The 14,228-nt window shown below is 47.0% G+C and overlaps 1 protein-coding gene and 1 pseudogene across 2 annotated transcripts in view; one reads left to right on the top strand and one right to left on the bottom strand.

The window, feature by feature from the left end:
* UTP4 (UTP4 small subunit processome component) overlaps positions 1–14,228 on the bottom strand; it is a 145,953-nt gene that overhangs the window by 73,734 nt on the left and 57,991 nt on the right. For both annotated transcript variants that reach the window (XM_086945769.1, XM_086945770.1), the window contains exon 2: positions 10,567–10,782. In XM_086945769.1, coding sequence (XP_086801895.1) covers positions 10,567–10,761 — 195 coding nt within the window. In that variant the 5' untranslated portion in view covers positions 10,762–10,782. The remainder of the gene's footprint in view (positions 1–10,566; positions 10,783–14,228) is intronic.
* LOC147677871 (deubiquitinating protein VCPIP1 pseudogene) lies at positions 13,125–14,216 on the top strand (annotated as a pseudogene).

The raw sequence follows: 14,228 nt of genomic DNA on the forward strand, positions 1-14,228 counted from the left end.
AACGGTGAAGCCAGGTGGTACCTATGTATATTCAGAAGGGATATACAACCATTATATGGTCCATGTACCTCTCTAGAAAGTGTATCCAGTGCAATATTACAGCACAGCCCTCCAACAGGAAAGATCATAAAATCCCTTCAGGGGCCTGAAGGGTACATTCTGCAAAAAGAAATCATTTTTATAATGCAGTGTACTCTCGCAGAGCTATTTGGTGTTTTCCAATTGTGATGCTTACAAGTGAATACACGTCACCAGATTTGCAAGTTATGCTCATAGAATCACTCCTCATCTGTAGTAATATATAAGCTCAGATACTTAAAACCTTATGTCCTGATTAAAAAGGGAGAGTCCGGCTGCCGCGATGGAATCCGACCATGAATATGGTATTCACCAGACTTAGCCCAACTTCACTCAAATCCATAGAATCACTATATATTTTAAAGATATATTGATTTTGCTCAATTGACCCATCTAGCTGCGATATACAACAAACATTGTTGGCCTATAATTAAATTCTGTCTTTTCAGAGAAAGCCCCTTAGTAGTGGGACTGAGCTAGTAGGTTAGAGGCTCTAACATTAAAGTGAACAAAAGCACGCATACCTTTCTAATGCACCAGTTTCAAAATAAGGGATGGGACATTAACCTATTAATACTGATTCTTGCCATTCTTGACTTGTACAATAATTTCATACATGACATTATTTTACGCTGTAGACCCATGCCCTCTAGTACATGTAACCTAAATGACCACTCTATCGAGTCAAGCTGCTTATTTGTATCTAAATACAATATTACAATATACTTAGTCACCCATTCTGCTGTGTCCAAGCAATTACGCTACGCGTCTCCTATGGTTCAAATTCTAGTAGCTCAATTTAGCATTCCTCAGTTTGGTCAGATGTACTTGTGTTGTCATCACTCCAAAAATATGGTTAGCAAGAATATTTGCAATGTCTTTTTTTTAAGCTGATCAGTAAGTGGATACACATTTTGCCACATGATCCAGTGGCTCCTCAACAAAATATTGTAGGCAGCAAACAACATTTTTAGGAGTCACCTGTTTCAGAGGAGTGGAAAAGAACAAAAAAGAACTGCACAAATTGGAGCAAAATATTTTCATAATTCAAAATAGAAGAGAAACAAGTCTGCTCTTACCTGTGTTACATTCATTACTCGCTTGCTAAACTGAATTCATAAAACTAACTCCGTGAAGGACTATCATTGCTGTGAGAACTCCTTTCACCCATTCATCCCTGACATAGAGTACTTTCAGATTATAGCCTAAAACCAAGCACTCCGTATCAATTTCCCTCTCGTGCCCAACTGCCACCGCTATGCGCAAGTTAAACACCTTCGAATATGTTATGTTATGTTAATTGAATTTTTGAGCGCACAGCTGCCCCAGCGAAGGGGCGTCCTGGCGCTATATCTGAGAAGGTAACATAACTAACAAGACAGAAAAAAAGGGGTAATTTAATAAGGCAGAGGGAAAAAATAAGTTTTAACAGCTTTCCTGAAGGCAAAGAGATCATCTAAAGAGCGAATGTGGGCAGGAAGTGCGTTCCACAATTTGGAGGCCAGCACCGTGAACGATCGGCCACCTAATCTGCATTTCTGGAAACGAGGAACAAGTGCCAGGTTTTGGCCGGCAGAACGAAGGCTGCGCAAAGGGGTATACGAAGTCAGGAGGTGCTGGAGAATGGCGGGAGTGTCAGTTTTCAAAATTTTAAACGCAAAACAAAGGGTCTTAAACTCTATGCGTCTAATTACTGGTAGCCAATGCAATTTGAAGATTGTGCTGCGGGCTGAGCAGAAATGCGGCAGGCCCACCAGGGCCCTGGCTGCCGCATTCTGCACCCGTTGGAGTCGCAGGACTTCCGCCTGGTTGGCGCCTAAAAACAGTGAGCTAGCGTAATTGAGCCTCGATAATACGCTAGCTTGAATCACCATCTGGCGAGTGGGGGTATCGAAAAATTTGAGGATAGGCCTCAAACCACGTAAAATGCCGAAGCACATAGATGCCACCTTCTTAGTATGGAACGAGAAGGTTAATTTGGAATCCAACCAGACGCCAAGATTTTTAAGTTCAGAGACAGGTTTTGGAGGAGGTCCCAGCTCCTTAGGCCACCAGCTGGCACCCCACAGATCAGGATGTTTCCCCAGTACCATCACCTCGGTTTTGAGGGCGTTGAGCCACCAACAACATAATTTCACAACATCCAGCACAGGCATCGAGAAATCTACTTACCCACTAGCTATGATAAAATCCGCCTTATCAGGGTGAGCTATTTTTAGGGACTACTGGCCTTTTCTTGCTAGCTTACAAAGAAGAATTGTTCTGTTCACTAAGAAAATGAATGAACAATAAAGATGCTTTAAAACCTTCTTTTTATCTTGTCATTTGCTCTGCATTCAAAGACCGAGGTCAAATGTCACCATATGTCTTCTTACAATTTGCTGCTTATTTTATCTTGGAGATTGGGATTTACTTTTCTTTCTCTGACTGCAAAGTTGAAACTATTATAAAGAGAACTGTGCTGTAAGATAAGTGTAAAATGGAAGGCTGGCAGGATTCTTTCTAACACACAACATATAAAAAGCTTGTAAATGAACTGTACAAATATTCCAAAATACATTTCAGAATCTAGGAAAGCACTATTTTCGTAATTATGTAGGATAGAAACACAGATTTTAATAGGATGAAAACAAATCGGCACTTTTTTTCAAACCATTTTATTAGGTTTTCCACATTAAAGGATTATTGTACATCATTACTTACACAGATATAGGCATATCACTGGTAGAAATTACAAAGGTATAGTATCTTTGTTACAAGTGGGTAGGAGCATAACAAAATGAGATACAATGAAATCACATCTAACCTTAGTTGAGTCTATTGTCCTCTGGGGGGGGGGGGGGGGGGGGGGTGGAGGGGGACTGCCCTTCCCTTGCTGTGTCCCGTGGTGGAAAAAAGTAAAAGAAAATAGGAAATTAAGGGTTTAGGACCCGCTAACTAACTGTAAACTCGGGGACGAACATGGGGTGGGTTATTAAGTATTTGGGTGTGGGCGTGTATTTGTCACTTGTGGCTATATTGTTGGGGTTGTGGGCTCAGTCAGGATGCTACTCAGTTCGGCCTCTAGGGAAGGTTGTCAAGTATACTTGTGCATGAGTGTCATGTGTGGGCCTTCAAGAAAGCAGAGGCATTTCTGGGGCCAAAGGAGAAGGCTCAGAGCTGGTTGTCCGCGACTAGGTTCGATGTAGTCGGGGCAGTTGCACCTCTTTAAACTTTTGTCAGAAATTCTGGAGGAGTGCGGCCCTTTCCGTGGAGATCCGACGACGTTATATTCCACGCACCTCTTCTCGCCATATTGCGTCCTCCTCTGCTGCACCCCACTTGCTGATTGCACCCGACCAGGCCGCCTTTGGACGCAAACCATGTTTGGACTTTGCACTGCTTCCGGCGCCGGAATATTCCAGGCGCACAGGCTTCCCATGTGGTGATGCCTGTGAGCCACGTAACCTCCCTCAGTGTCCCAAAAACTTTGTTAAGTGGGGCAACTCCAAAAATTGTGTTGGAATGTTACGCTAGGGGTCTGGATGCGGGGGCAGGAAAACTAAATCGAATAAACCTCCCCAAAAATCTCAATTACCTCCCGGTCAGCCAGATGGACTGTCGCCGCTGCCTTTTCTGTGTTCCATCCTGTCCTCTCCCTGGCTTCTTGTTAGAAACGGTAAGCACCAGGGCTCCCACGCTACATTATGTTATCATTTTATTTTTTCCTTTCTTTTACTGCTTCCTGGGAGTGGGGCGACTCTCCTCTGCCTCAGCGGATGAGTCGCCACTGGTCCCGCCGTCCATTACAATAGCCATTACAGCTGCGCTGCAAGGAAATATGCGCCGAATTGACGGGGCTACCAACCCTCCCAAGTGGATTAGCAGTTGCATCTTGGCCAGGGAGACTCTACGCCGTCCGTTGCCCCAAAATAGGGGAGTGGAGCAAGGTGTCAAGTTCCTGGAAAATGGGGCGGGTGAATGACTGGGAGGTGTTTGAGATGATAGAGGAGACGCAGTACTTGGATCATCTTCGCCAGGGCTATTCTCCCGGTAGGAGCCAAAGGTAGGGTCTTCCAGAAGCCGACTTGAGTTCAAATGCCTGCTAGGGCCTTGAGGTAATTGCCCTCGCAAAGGTCCCCAGGGGAGTGGTAAAGCCCGACTCCCAGATAGGGGGGGGCCTATGCACTCCATGTGAGCCTAACCTCTCCGGCGTATACCTCGTGCGGGGGTAGGTCAGGACTGAGGGGATAAATAGTGGATTTCACCCAGTTGATTCTCAACCCATCCACTGCAGCAAACCGCAAACTACGCCAGTGTGGCCCAGAGAGGATCGAGGTTCATTGTAATGTCCCGAACATACAGTAACAGGTTGTCTGTGTACAGGGACACACTACGAGTAGCTCCCGCTAGTGGGATCACCAATTCTTACCCTGCCCGTGGTGACAAATCGCTAGGGGCTCCATCGCTAAGGCAAAGAGGAGGGGGGACGGTGGGCATCCCGGACGTGTTCCACGTGCCATCCGGAAGGCAGTCGAGATATAGCGACCGTGGTGGACTCGGGATGGGAGCTTCGCATAAAGTAATCTTGTGTAAGTTGTAAGTGTGGGGCCTACTCCCATGTGCCGAAGCACTGCAAAGAGATAAGGCCATGTCAGGATATCAAAGGCTTTCTCCAAGTCCATGACCATACAAGCGGCATGGGGAAATCGGCCATGTACCTGGTCCCTGAACAGGGAATAGTCTGCGGATATTTTGGGAGGTATTTCTACCCGACACAAACCTACATTGGTTATGATGCACCAACGCTGGGAGAACCAGAGTGTATCGATCCGCCGGAATCTTACCTAGGATTTTAAAATATGCCGATAATAAGGCAATTAGCCGGTAAGAGGCTAGTAGCATAAGGTCCCTATCTGATCAAGAACGACACCAGGAGAGATTTGTGCAATGAGCCGGGGAGTATTCCCTCTTTAAGCACCGCTCTGTACATGTCCACCAACCGGGGTGTCAGCAGAGTGGAGAACGTACTGCAATATTCCAGTGGTAGGCCATCCTGACCTGGCGCCTTGGTGCGTGCAAGGGTTTTGATTGCGCGTTTCACATCGGTTGAGGTGATCTCCGTGTCCAGGGTAGTTCTGTTGGCTGGGGTGATTCGGAGCAAGGCCAGGACAGTAAGGAATTCATTAGCGAGTTCCGAAACGTCCCCATCCAGAGCGATATATACCCCTGTGTAGTAGTCTCTGAAGGTTTGTAGGATGTCTGCTTGCGAGTGGGCCACTGTTCCTGAAGGATCAGCTATTTCCGTGATTGGTAGCATGACTGACCTGCCGTATCAGTCAGACCATCAATGCTTAGGATTTGTCCCCCACCCGATGTGCCCTGGCCGCATGCGCCTTATAGTTTTGTATATCCACTAGCACTTCCTCGCACTTGGGCTTCACCTCCGCAACCTGTGTCAGCGACACCGACCCGGTGTCCGCTGCGGCTTTGGTCAGGGCTGCCAATCTATGCTCTGTCGTTTGCATGTTACGTTCTGGAGTTACGCGGACCCCTGCTATCTGCCAGATGCAGGCCCCTCTAGCGATGACTTTGAAGGCGTCCCATTCTATCATCCTGGAGGATGCCATATGGGCGTTTCTGGAGAAATAGCCTCTAATGCTGTTTTCCTGCTAATGGAAGGAGATCTATCCTTTGAAATGTCGAGCATGCAATTGTAATCCCCTCCTAGATTCCATGGTGATGGGGTGTACTGGGCTAGGACATGCGACAGAATTTCCCTTGCTCAGTGTTTGGTGCATTAATGCTGCCTATTAATCTCGGTTGGCCATCTAAGAGTCCCACTGTAAGTGCATAACGCCCCTCTGCATCTATTTATTTGCAGATTTCCTGAAATGGGACTCAGGGTCAGAGCAGGGACTCCTGAGGCTCCCGAGCGGACAAAACAAGCAGAGTGAACAGAATGAATATAGAGTTGAGATGAGCCCAATTAGGGAGTTGTTTGGGACACAGCCCGGAGCTATGGTGAAGGGAGGAGCGGTGGCTTAAATTCAATGGCTGTAGTTGCGTACCACACCTAAGTAGCAGTGACTAGATGGTTTGGTTTCCCAAGATGTTAATAAGGATTGCAACTACAATTTGTAAATGTATGTACACAATTGTTGTATGCTGCATGTCATGTCATGATGTAACTGGCCAAATTATTGCCCCTTGTGCAAACGTGGAGTAGGTAGTGGCGCAGAAGGTACCCCACCAGTGCCTGTCCAGTCTATCTAGTTCCCCTGTAGTTAGGTGTGTTTCTTGGAGTAGTACCACCTGTGCTTATTGGCACTTAATGTTGGAATAGACGGCATTGTGTTTTTGCGCTGTGTGCATTCGTCGAATATTCAGGGTAAGGAAATTAATATCTGATGTGGGGCTCATGAGAGGGTCTTAGTGATGATGAGGGGATGGGGACACCACAGGGGGTGCTGCATGGATTTCACCTATACCCCATTTGTAGCCTGCTGTTATGATCAATGATGCCGGCCCACTGTGTGATAAGAGTCGGGTGTCAGGGAGGAGCAAGGCAAGAAGTAAAAACTGTGTCGGACGCAGTCCCACTACTGGGGTCCTACCGCAAAAGGCAGTACGTCAGAACCTCAAGCCACAGTTGTAGAAGGCCCATGGGGGACTAGGAGGTCTGGTGGGCCTAGTGCCCAGAGGGTTTATGGTTCTATCTTTTTGGTTATGTGCTCTAGTTACCCAAGCTGACTAGAGGTGAGAGGAAGGTACGATAGGAGAGCTAGCATCTCTGTAGTTTGACGGGTCACCAGTAGTGGGGTCACTGACCCTGCTCGGAAGGTGCTGGTGCCGCTATGGTCTTCTTCAGACGTGAAAATGTGGGGAACTCTCTCCCCGTCTGAGGTAAGGGAGGTAGGACTCAGGTCTGCTCCCGCTTGCAGGCCCCTTGTGTGTTCCGCGATAATTTGCTCTAGGTTGGGGGATCATGTGATGGAACCACAGGACTGAGATCTGGGGTGCCGCTGGACTTTCTTTCCGTGGCGATGCCTGCTCAAAGATTCCTGTACTCGTGCATTTCGCTCTGGCTCTCTACATGGGTGTTCTTGCCTGCAAAGTTCCAGCCAGTTGAAGGCCTCAGTCGAGTCTCTGAAGAAAGTTGTTACACTCTTGTGTAACATCTTGAGGCGCACCGGGAACAGTAGGGACTAGTGTATCCCCCTCTGGCGGAGAAGGCGCTTCATTTCTAGGAAGGATGCTCGCTGACGTATTACCAAGGAATAGTCAGGAAAAAGCAGAACATGTTTGTCCTCCACACGGATGGAAGGTGTCTGTCAGCTTGCAACACTGCATCTCTGTCCTGGAAATGAACAAGCTTTACCAGTAGTGGCCGTGGGGGGTACTCAGGGTGGTGGACATAGAGCTTGGACCGGATGCGCCCTCTCCACGGAGAAGGGTGTTATTTCTGTAGCTGGGTTGAAGGATTTAAGTCAGGTTTCTATGTAGTTGATAGATTCTGGTCCTTCGACCCCCTCCGGCATACTCAGGACTCGAATGTTGCTCCTCAGTGAGCACCCCTCCAAATCATCTGCTCTCCCCTCCAACCGTGTGACCCAGCTCCAGAGCTCCAGCAGGGCCTCCTGCTGTGTCTTTGCTAGGGGTCGCAGAGCGGAGAGGGTTTTCTCCCCATCTGCGACCTTGTCTGCCAGCTTTCTGTGGTCATCTTTCAGGCGATTAAGATAAATGACAGTGCCCCAAATCTGTCTTCATGGTGACCCTAAATGTTCATGAGGCCAGCACTTTATTTAGTTTGTCCGACATGGAGAGGGCGGTTGAGACCTTCATATCTATATGTTGATCTTTAGTGGTGGAGAGCACTTTACATGATGAGGTGCAAATGATAATATAAAAACCCAACTTCCACACACTATTGTTTATAAGCTATATAGATTTATTAGTAAAACTGCATGTTAGTGAGAATGGTTGTGGCCATTTCAATGGAAAATGTGCAGTGCGCTACCACTTCATGCTTATGTATAATAATATATTTATTATAATTGAGATTTTAAACATGAATTGAGAAACATTCCTGACCCCACTCTTATGACAAGGCTATTTGTGAGCTAAGAGTTAAGTCAGGGGTCATGTGTACACTCTATGAGGGCTTCCCTCTTATTGTATGTAGATCAAATGTTTAGTATATTTAACCAAACAAAAGAGGGTTTGTTTGTACAGCAGAAATTCTGAACACACATATTATAAGGTGCTCGCATATGTGATAATGAAGGGAAAGGAGACTCTGTGAAATAAAATATTTGCCTAGGATCACACACTTTAAGGCAAGTTTACGGGTCAACTACATGACAGTTAGGTCGAGTAGATAATTGAAGTCACTAGACTTCCAAGTGTGGTAAAATGCTTAGGATTTTTTTAGGCCGGCAGCGGGATTCCACCATTTACGGGCGAACCACGCTAACAACAAGGATTATTCCTTTTTGTCCCCGTGCTTTTCCTTTTTGACAGATGTTCTTTTCAGTCTCTAAAACACCCTGTTGTCTGCAGTAGATTGAGACTACATTAGAGTGCAAACAAGCTATACAAATTAGCACATAAGATAGAAGGATTCGAGGAACAGGGAGGCAATGTTACTAATTAAGAACAAAAGGTGAGGAAGGGCTTACAAAGTTTAAGAAATAAGCCACTGCGCTTCACCAAGATAATTAAAAATAGTTATGTTTCTGCAGGTCACGGTCTGCCGGGATGCCTTTTGGGTATTGGGAACACGGCATTTCCTTTGGAAATGACACTTGGGCAGTCTGAATAACCACAAGACATGGCCTATGGGGTTATCTGTAGACAATGGACAGAGGGTATATAGGGCATGCTCAGTATGTTAATCGGCATGGTCGACGGAGTATAGCTCGAAATCATTCTCTGGTCCCAAAAAACAACATAGACAGACTATTTTTTTTGGACAAACTTAGCAATTCTAGAACAGAGTTATGCCCACTTCCCATAGGGAGTAGCCATATAGGAGGCGTAGTGACCCCAAGGGTCATTATCCCATCAGCTACTACTCTATACTCCGCTAACGCCCAAAAACATTCAGTATTTTGGGGAGCCTATGGCACTAGAAATTTTGATCCTGCAGACCTGATAGCAGAACGTCAGACGTGGAGAGTCGCAACTGCAAGAACAGAAGACCAGCAACTGACTTGGCGCCGATCTTGCCGCTGACTTTGACAATTGCGCCAAAAGACGACTTATCCTGCAGCTGCTGAGTCCCCAAAACCCAGAAAACCTGCCAGTACTTCACCCAGGAACCTCCCGTAAAATAGTGGACTTGCTGCCCTGTATCCTGCAGGCACCCCAAGACTCCTGAGAGGACTGCGACTCAAAAAACTGCACCCGTCACTCCAAGCCAGAGTTGAAGTGGGCAAACTGTGCCATTGTGGCCCCCTAGCCCTCAAAAGACTGAGTCCACTGTGGTTTCCCCCCTGGTGAACTCTCAGATATTGCCTGCTGCCTCTGCACACAGGTCCCTTCTATCGCGACTGCTACTTGTAAGAAAAACCAGATGCCTAAGGACACCGTTGCACCAGTCGCCCATGGGCCGTGGAGAAGAGGACCACAGTTGTCCCTACGTCCCAAGCATCGTGAGGCGTGAGACCCCTGCTGGTTCAGCTCGACTGGCCAAACAGTCAAAGCCTGCAGCCTCTTTATGCCGTGACCAATCCCCATAGAGTACCATTGGGCACAAGATCCTGTTTTGCACCCCTGCACCTGGCCGCCCTAGCCCATTGGTGTTGTTCTGCGGGTTCTGCCTTGGCCCTTGCCCACCACGCACCTTAAATCCTGGAGAATGGTTCCGTAAGTCACTGTACTGTACCTGAACCGCACTTACTTTTCCTCCAATAGGATAACACTGCAGCTTCTGAAAATTGCACTGTGTGGAAACTATAAAATATAAAAGTATTTCACTTGAAAAACGTACTTAAATAAGCCTATTGCATCTGGTGCCTAAATATATATGAAGATACGTGCTATTTGTATAAATTGGTGTGGAACTCCTTATTGACTATTGTGTGTATTTGTGAATAGCTAACACTCCCCTCTAAGAAACCTAAGGCTGCTCTACCACACTACCCTCTAGAAGAGCACCTTAGGATTGCTAGTGCAAGCCCCAGTCCACTCGCAAGGGAATACCTGGACTCTTTGTATGAAATATAGCTCTTTTTGATATATTGTAAAAAGAGCTAGCTTCCTATAAAATGTAATTATAGTAGTTAATTAATTTAAATGTTATTTTGCCTGATCTTATTTTTTCAGTTATTATTGTCATTAATCAGAATATTAGCTCCTAAATATGGGTTGTCATCTACAATCTTTAGCTTGGGAGACATTGGCTTCTGTGGCAAAATGTTACTATGAAGCCCTGTTTGAAAGTGTATTTGTTCAATAAAATACACAAAAAACATAACATTAACAACAAAAAATTAAGTAATTTACCTTTTCTTGAAAGTAGTTAGCTGAGAAGTTATAAATCTCTACTGATCCATCATTACGCAAAACTGCCAAGCGGTCCAATGGTACATTGTAGGCTACACAGCGGATTCCTGAAGGTAGGTAGTCGAAGAAGCGCACCCGGTGAACTTTGAACTCCCCCATCCCTAGGTCTGGATATGGACCATATATGGAAAGCATCCAACAGTGGTTCTAGGGATCCTTTGTTAGATGAAAATCAGACACAAAAAAGATTAATAAATTATGAGTGACATTTTCGCTTTGCACTGTGAAAAAAGGTTTCATAACTTACACACAAACACATACCAACATCATGGACAACAGCACTGCAAGCATTCTTCAAAACCACACAACAAATACTCTACACACGTAGGAGCAATGTAGAACATAATTTTTAAAAAAATTGATAGAGCTAATCAAATGTTTTTTGTATCTGGCCTTTTCTATTGATAAGGGTTGGAAACAGTGCATTCCATTAGCAAACAATGTATTAAGATATCAGATCAATATTGTCAGTAAAACCTTGAAGATATTTAATATAAAAATTGACTGACAACATGGTTTATGTTATAGGGTTTTTAAATAGCACAGTGTTCAAAACATGCTTGGCCTCTTGGCATGCTAGATGCAAAGAGGTAGACTGAGGTCTCATGCCTCAGTTCAGTGTGAGTGTTATTGTTTGTATGTCAAGGGTTCTCCCTACTGGGATGCTCCACGGGAAGGCGGTGGATATTATAACCTTTCAAGTAACCCTTGTGAGTGTGAACTAGCAACTGGTTCTTTCGGATAGGTTGAATCATTGAGTAATTTTGGTTAGTTCAGGTCACATGCTCTTAAGCTTTACCTCAAAGATGAGTCCAAGTAGGTCTGGGGTTGCTGTTCATCCTGTCATGGCAGGGTGGTGGTGGAGGAGGGAGGGGAAGGATAGTTAGAGGGTTATTTGTAACCGTTCCTATTGCAGCAGGAGTAAGACGATTTCCAAATGGCTGAACTATGTCTAGAGTGGCACAGTGGGTGAAAAATGAAAGCTACTGGTAATTGCTCACATCACATCCCAGTCGGAAATACATTTAAGCATTCTCTCCATCTCCTTGCTGTTTGTGTAATAGGCGACCTCTACCTATTCTGTGCCCGCTAAGACTGTGTTGCTACATTTTTGGAGTCCCTAATAAGCAGCTGTATCGAAGCTGCATCTTTTGTCATCTTACGCAGCACTTTTGGGTATTCTTCAGAGCCCACGGCCACATGATTACTTTCAAAATATTCAAAAAAAGGTCTAGAACGGAAAGACAAGTATTAAAAAAGAGAACTACATTACTATTTCTCCAACTTTAATGTAATAGCCAAAAAAGTACAAAGACTAACGCTTTGAAATGTGGGTTTTGGAACAGAAACGTCTCCTGGCATGTGCCCTTTCCCTGAGTGATTGAATGCATGTGAATCAGGTATCCTGACTTTTATTTGGTCACCGTCATCATGCAACCCTAGCGTTTGTACAGCTGTCTAGGCCTGTGCCTGACAATAAAAGGTCCAGGACCTATCCTGTGTCCTGGAGTGGCACACCATGCATTCAAAGTGGACAGAGGAAGATGGTCCCAGTCTGCGATGTAGTATATAATGAAGTGAGGACAGCATACCATCCTTTGCGAATTCTTAGTGTAACCACTCCTTTTTAGGTCGAGGACCGAAGGCTGCGCTTGCGCAGTCTCCGGGAGGAGATTTAATGTTTTGGAGTATGGGGGCTTGAACCCGCCTCTCTCCTCCATTGGCTGGCTTCCTAAACGGAGGCCAGCCATTGGAGGAGAGGGTCATCACTCCTTTAAAGCCTCGTCTCTTTCGGATTCGGGGGTGTGTTTTTTTGCGTTCTTTCGACTGACGTCATCCGTCACTCAGAACGCCCAAAATACGCCCCCGAATCCGAAATTTTCGGACGTTTGCCGCCATAAATTTTTTTTGGGTGTTGATGTTGGCCAGCGGCTGATTTTATTGTTCAGATACACTCATTTATCCAATTGATTGAAGCAAATAGTTAAGATGCGATGATGTTTGGGTGTTAAAAGGTACTCTTCCACTTCAAAGGAAAATTAAATCGTTCTATAATGGCGGCTAATTTTAATGGATATTTTGTGACCGTGCTTCCATTGCCCTTTAACTAGGTCTCTGCCTACATTCTCGCAGGTCGCTCTTCTGGTTGACAATTCGTCAGTTGCTAGTGCCATGGGTCCGAGCGTGCATTGTGAGGTAAACACTCCCGACACAGCTGCATGCCGGTTCTTGCAGTCCACAGAAAACACCGGCTAAACCCAGAAGCCGAATAAGATGGCAAAATATAACTACATGTCCCAAAAGAGTGCCACGCTTAACGCGCCTGCGCATTGCGAGCCGGCGGGTGGGATGGGAAAGGCCGTTACGTCTGTCAACGGCTATACTAGGCATGAAAAGGCAAAGAGGTGCTTTCGTGTTGGTCGGACAGAGAATCAAAACAAAGGCCTGCCAGAGGGCGATGAGCTGGTGAGGGAGCCCCACCTGGGGTGTCAGTAGGCATGGCCCAGCCGGGACCCAAGAGGAAATACCGGCGCCTCTTTTCGGGCAGTTGCCCGGATCCCAAATGCCAGGCGCTGCTCTTCTTCCCGGCTGCCCAAGGCTCAGCAGGCATCGAGTGCACTGAGTGCGGTCGCCGGCATGAGCCAGACGTGGTACTGAACAACCTTCTCCGCAACGCGCTCCTGCGTGTTAGCGGTGCCGCCCAAACTCTAGGCAGCGGCGGGAGCAACAACAGCAATGAACCTGTAAAAGTACTGGGCCTGAGCATCTACCACTGCCAGTACCTATCTCCGATCCTGGCGCGCTATGTATGGCATGGATAAGGCCACCGGCAAGGCAAAGCCGCTGCGTGACATGGGCCAGGGTCCTGTCTTCGACTGCGCTCTCCTGGCAGACCGTGCTTTCCTCATAGAGCCCGAGCACGTGGACGCTGTGGGCTACGGCCACGACCACTCGGGCAGCTGTCCTACCTGCGCGACACGCTCGAGGCAGTCCGCCGGGGCAACGGAGGCCGCGAGGGGCTGGGCCGGTGCATGTGGACGGCGACGGGCACTGCCTGGTGCACGCCATGTCGCGCGCGCTGATGGGCCGCGAGTTGTTTTGGCACGCGCTGCGGGAGAACCTGCAGGCGCACCTCCAGCGGAACCTGCCGCGCTACCGGGCGCTTCTGAGTGACTTTATCGACGCGGCAGAATGGCCCGACATCATGGGCCAGTGCGACCCTCTCTTCGTGCCACCCGACGGCATGCCGCTAGGACTGCGCAACGTGCACGTCTTTGGCTGGCCAACGTCCTGCGCCGGCCTGGTATACTGCTGGACTCGCTGAGCGGCATGCGCAGCGACTACTCTGCCACCTTCCTGCCCGGCTTGGTGCCCCCGAGCAGGGCAAGGACAGGCAGCTGAACAAGCCAATCTGTATTGCATGGAGCAGCTCTGGTCGCAACCACTACATCCCGCTGTTGGGGGTCAAGGGCACAGCGTTGCCCAGTCTTCCTGCCAAGCTCCTGCCCAAGGTATATAGGAAAAACAGTGTCCCACTGGGTATCAATGTCAAAGACAATTTAAATTTTGCATACAGTACGTATTACTGAGAAGGAATACCA

The sequence above is a fragment of the Lissotriton vulgaris genome, chromosome 12 (assembly GCF_964263255.1).
Source record: "Lissotriton vulgaris chromosome 12, aLisVul1.2, whole genome shotgun sequence".
Taxonomy (NCBI): Eukaryota; Metazoa; Chordata; class Amphibia; order Caudata; family Salamandridae; genus Lissotriton; species Lissotriton vulgaris.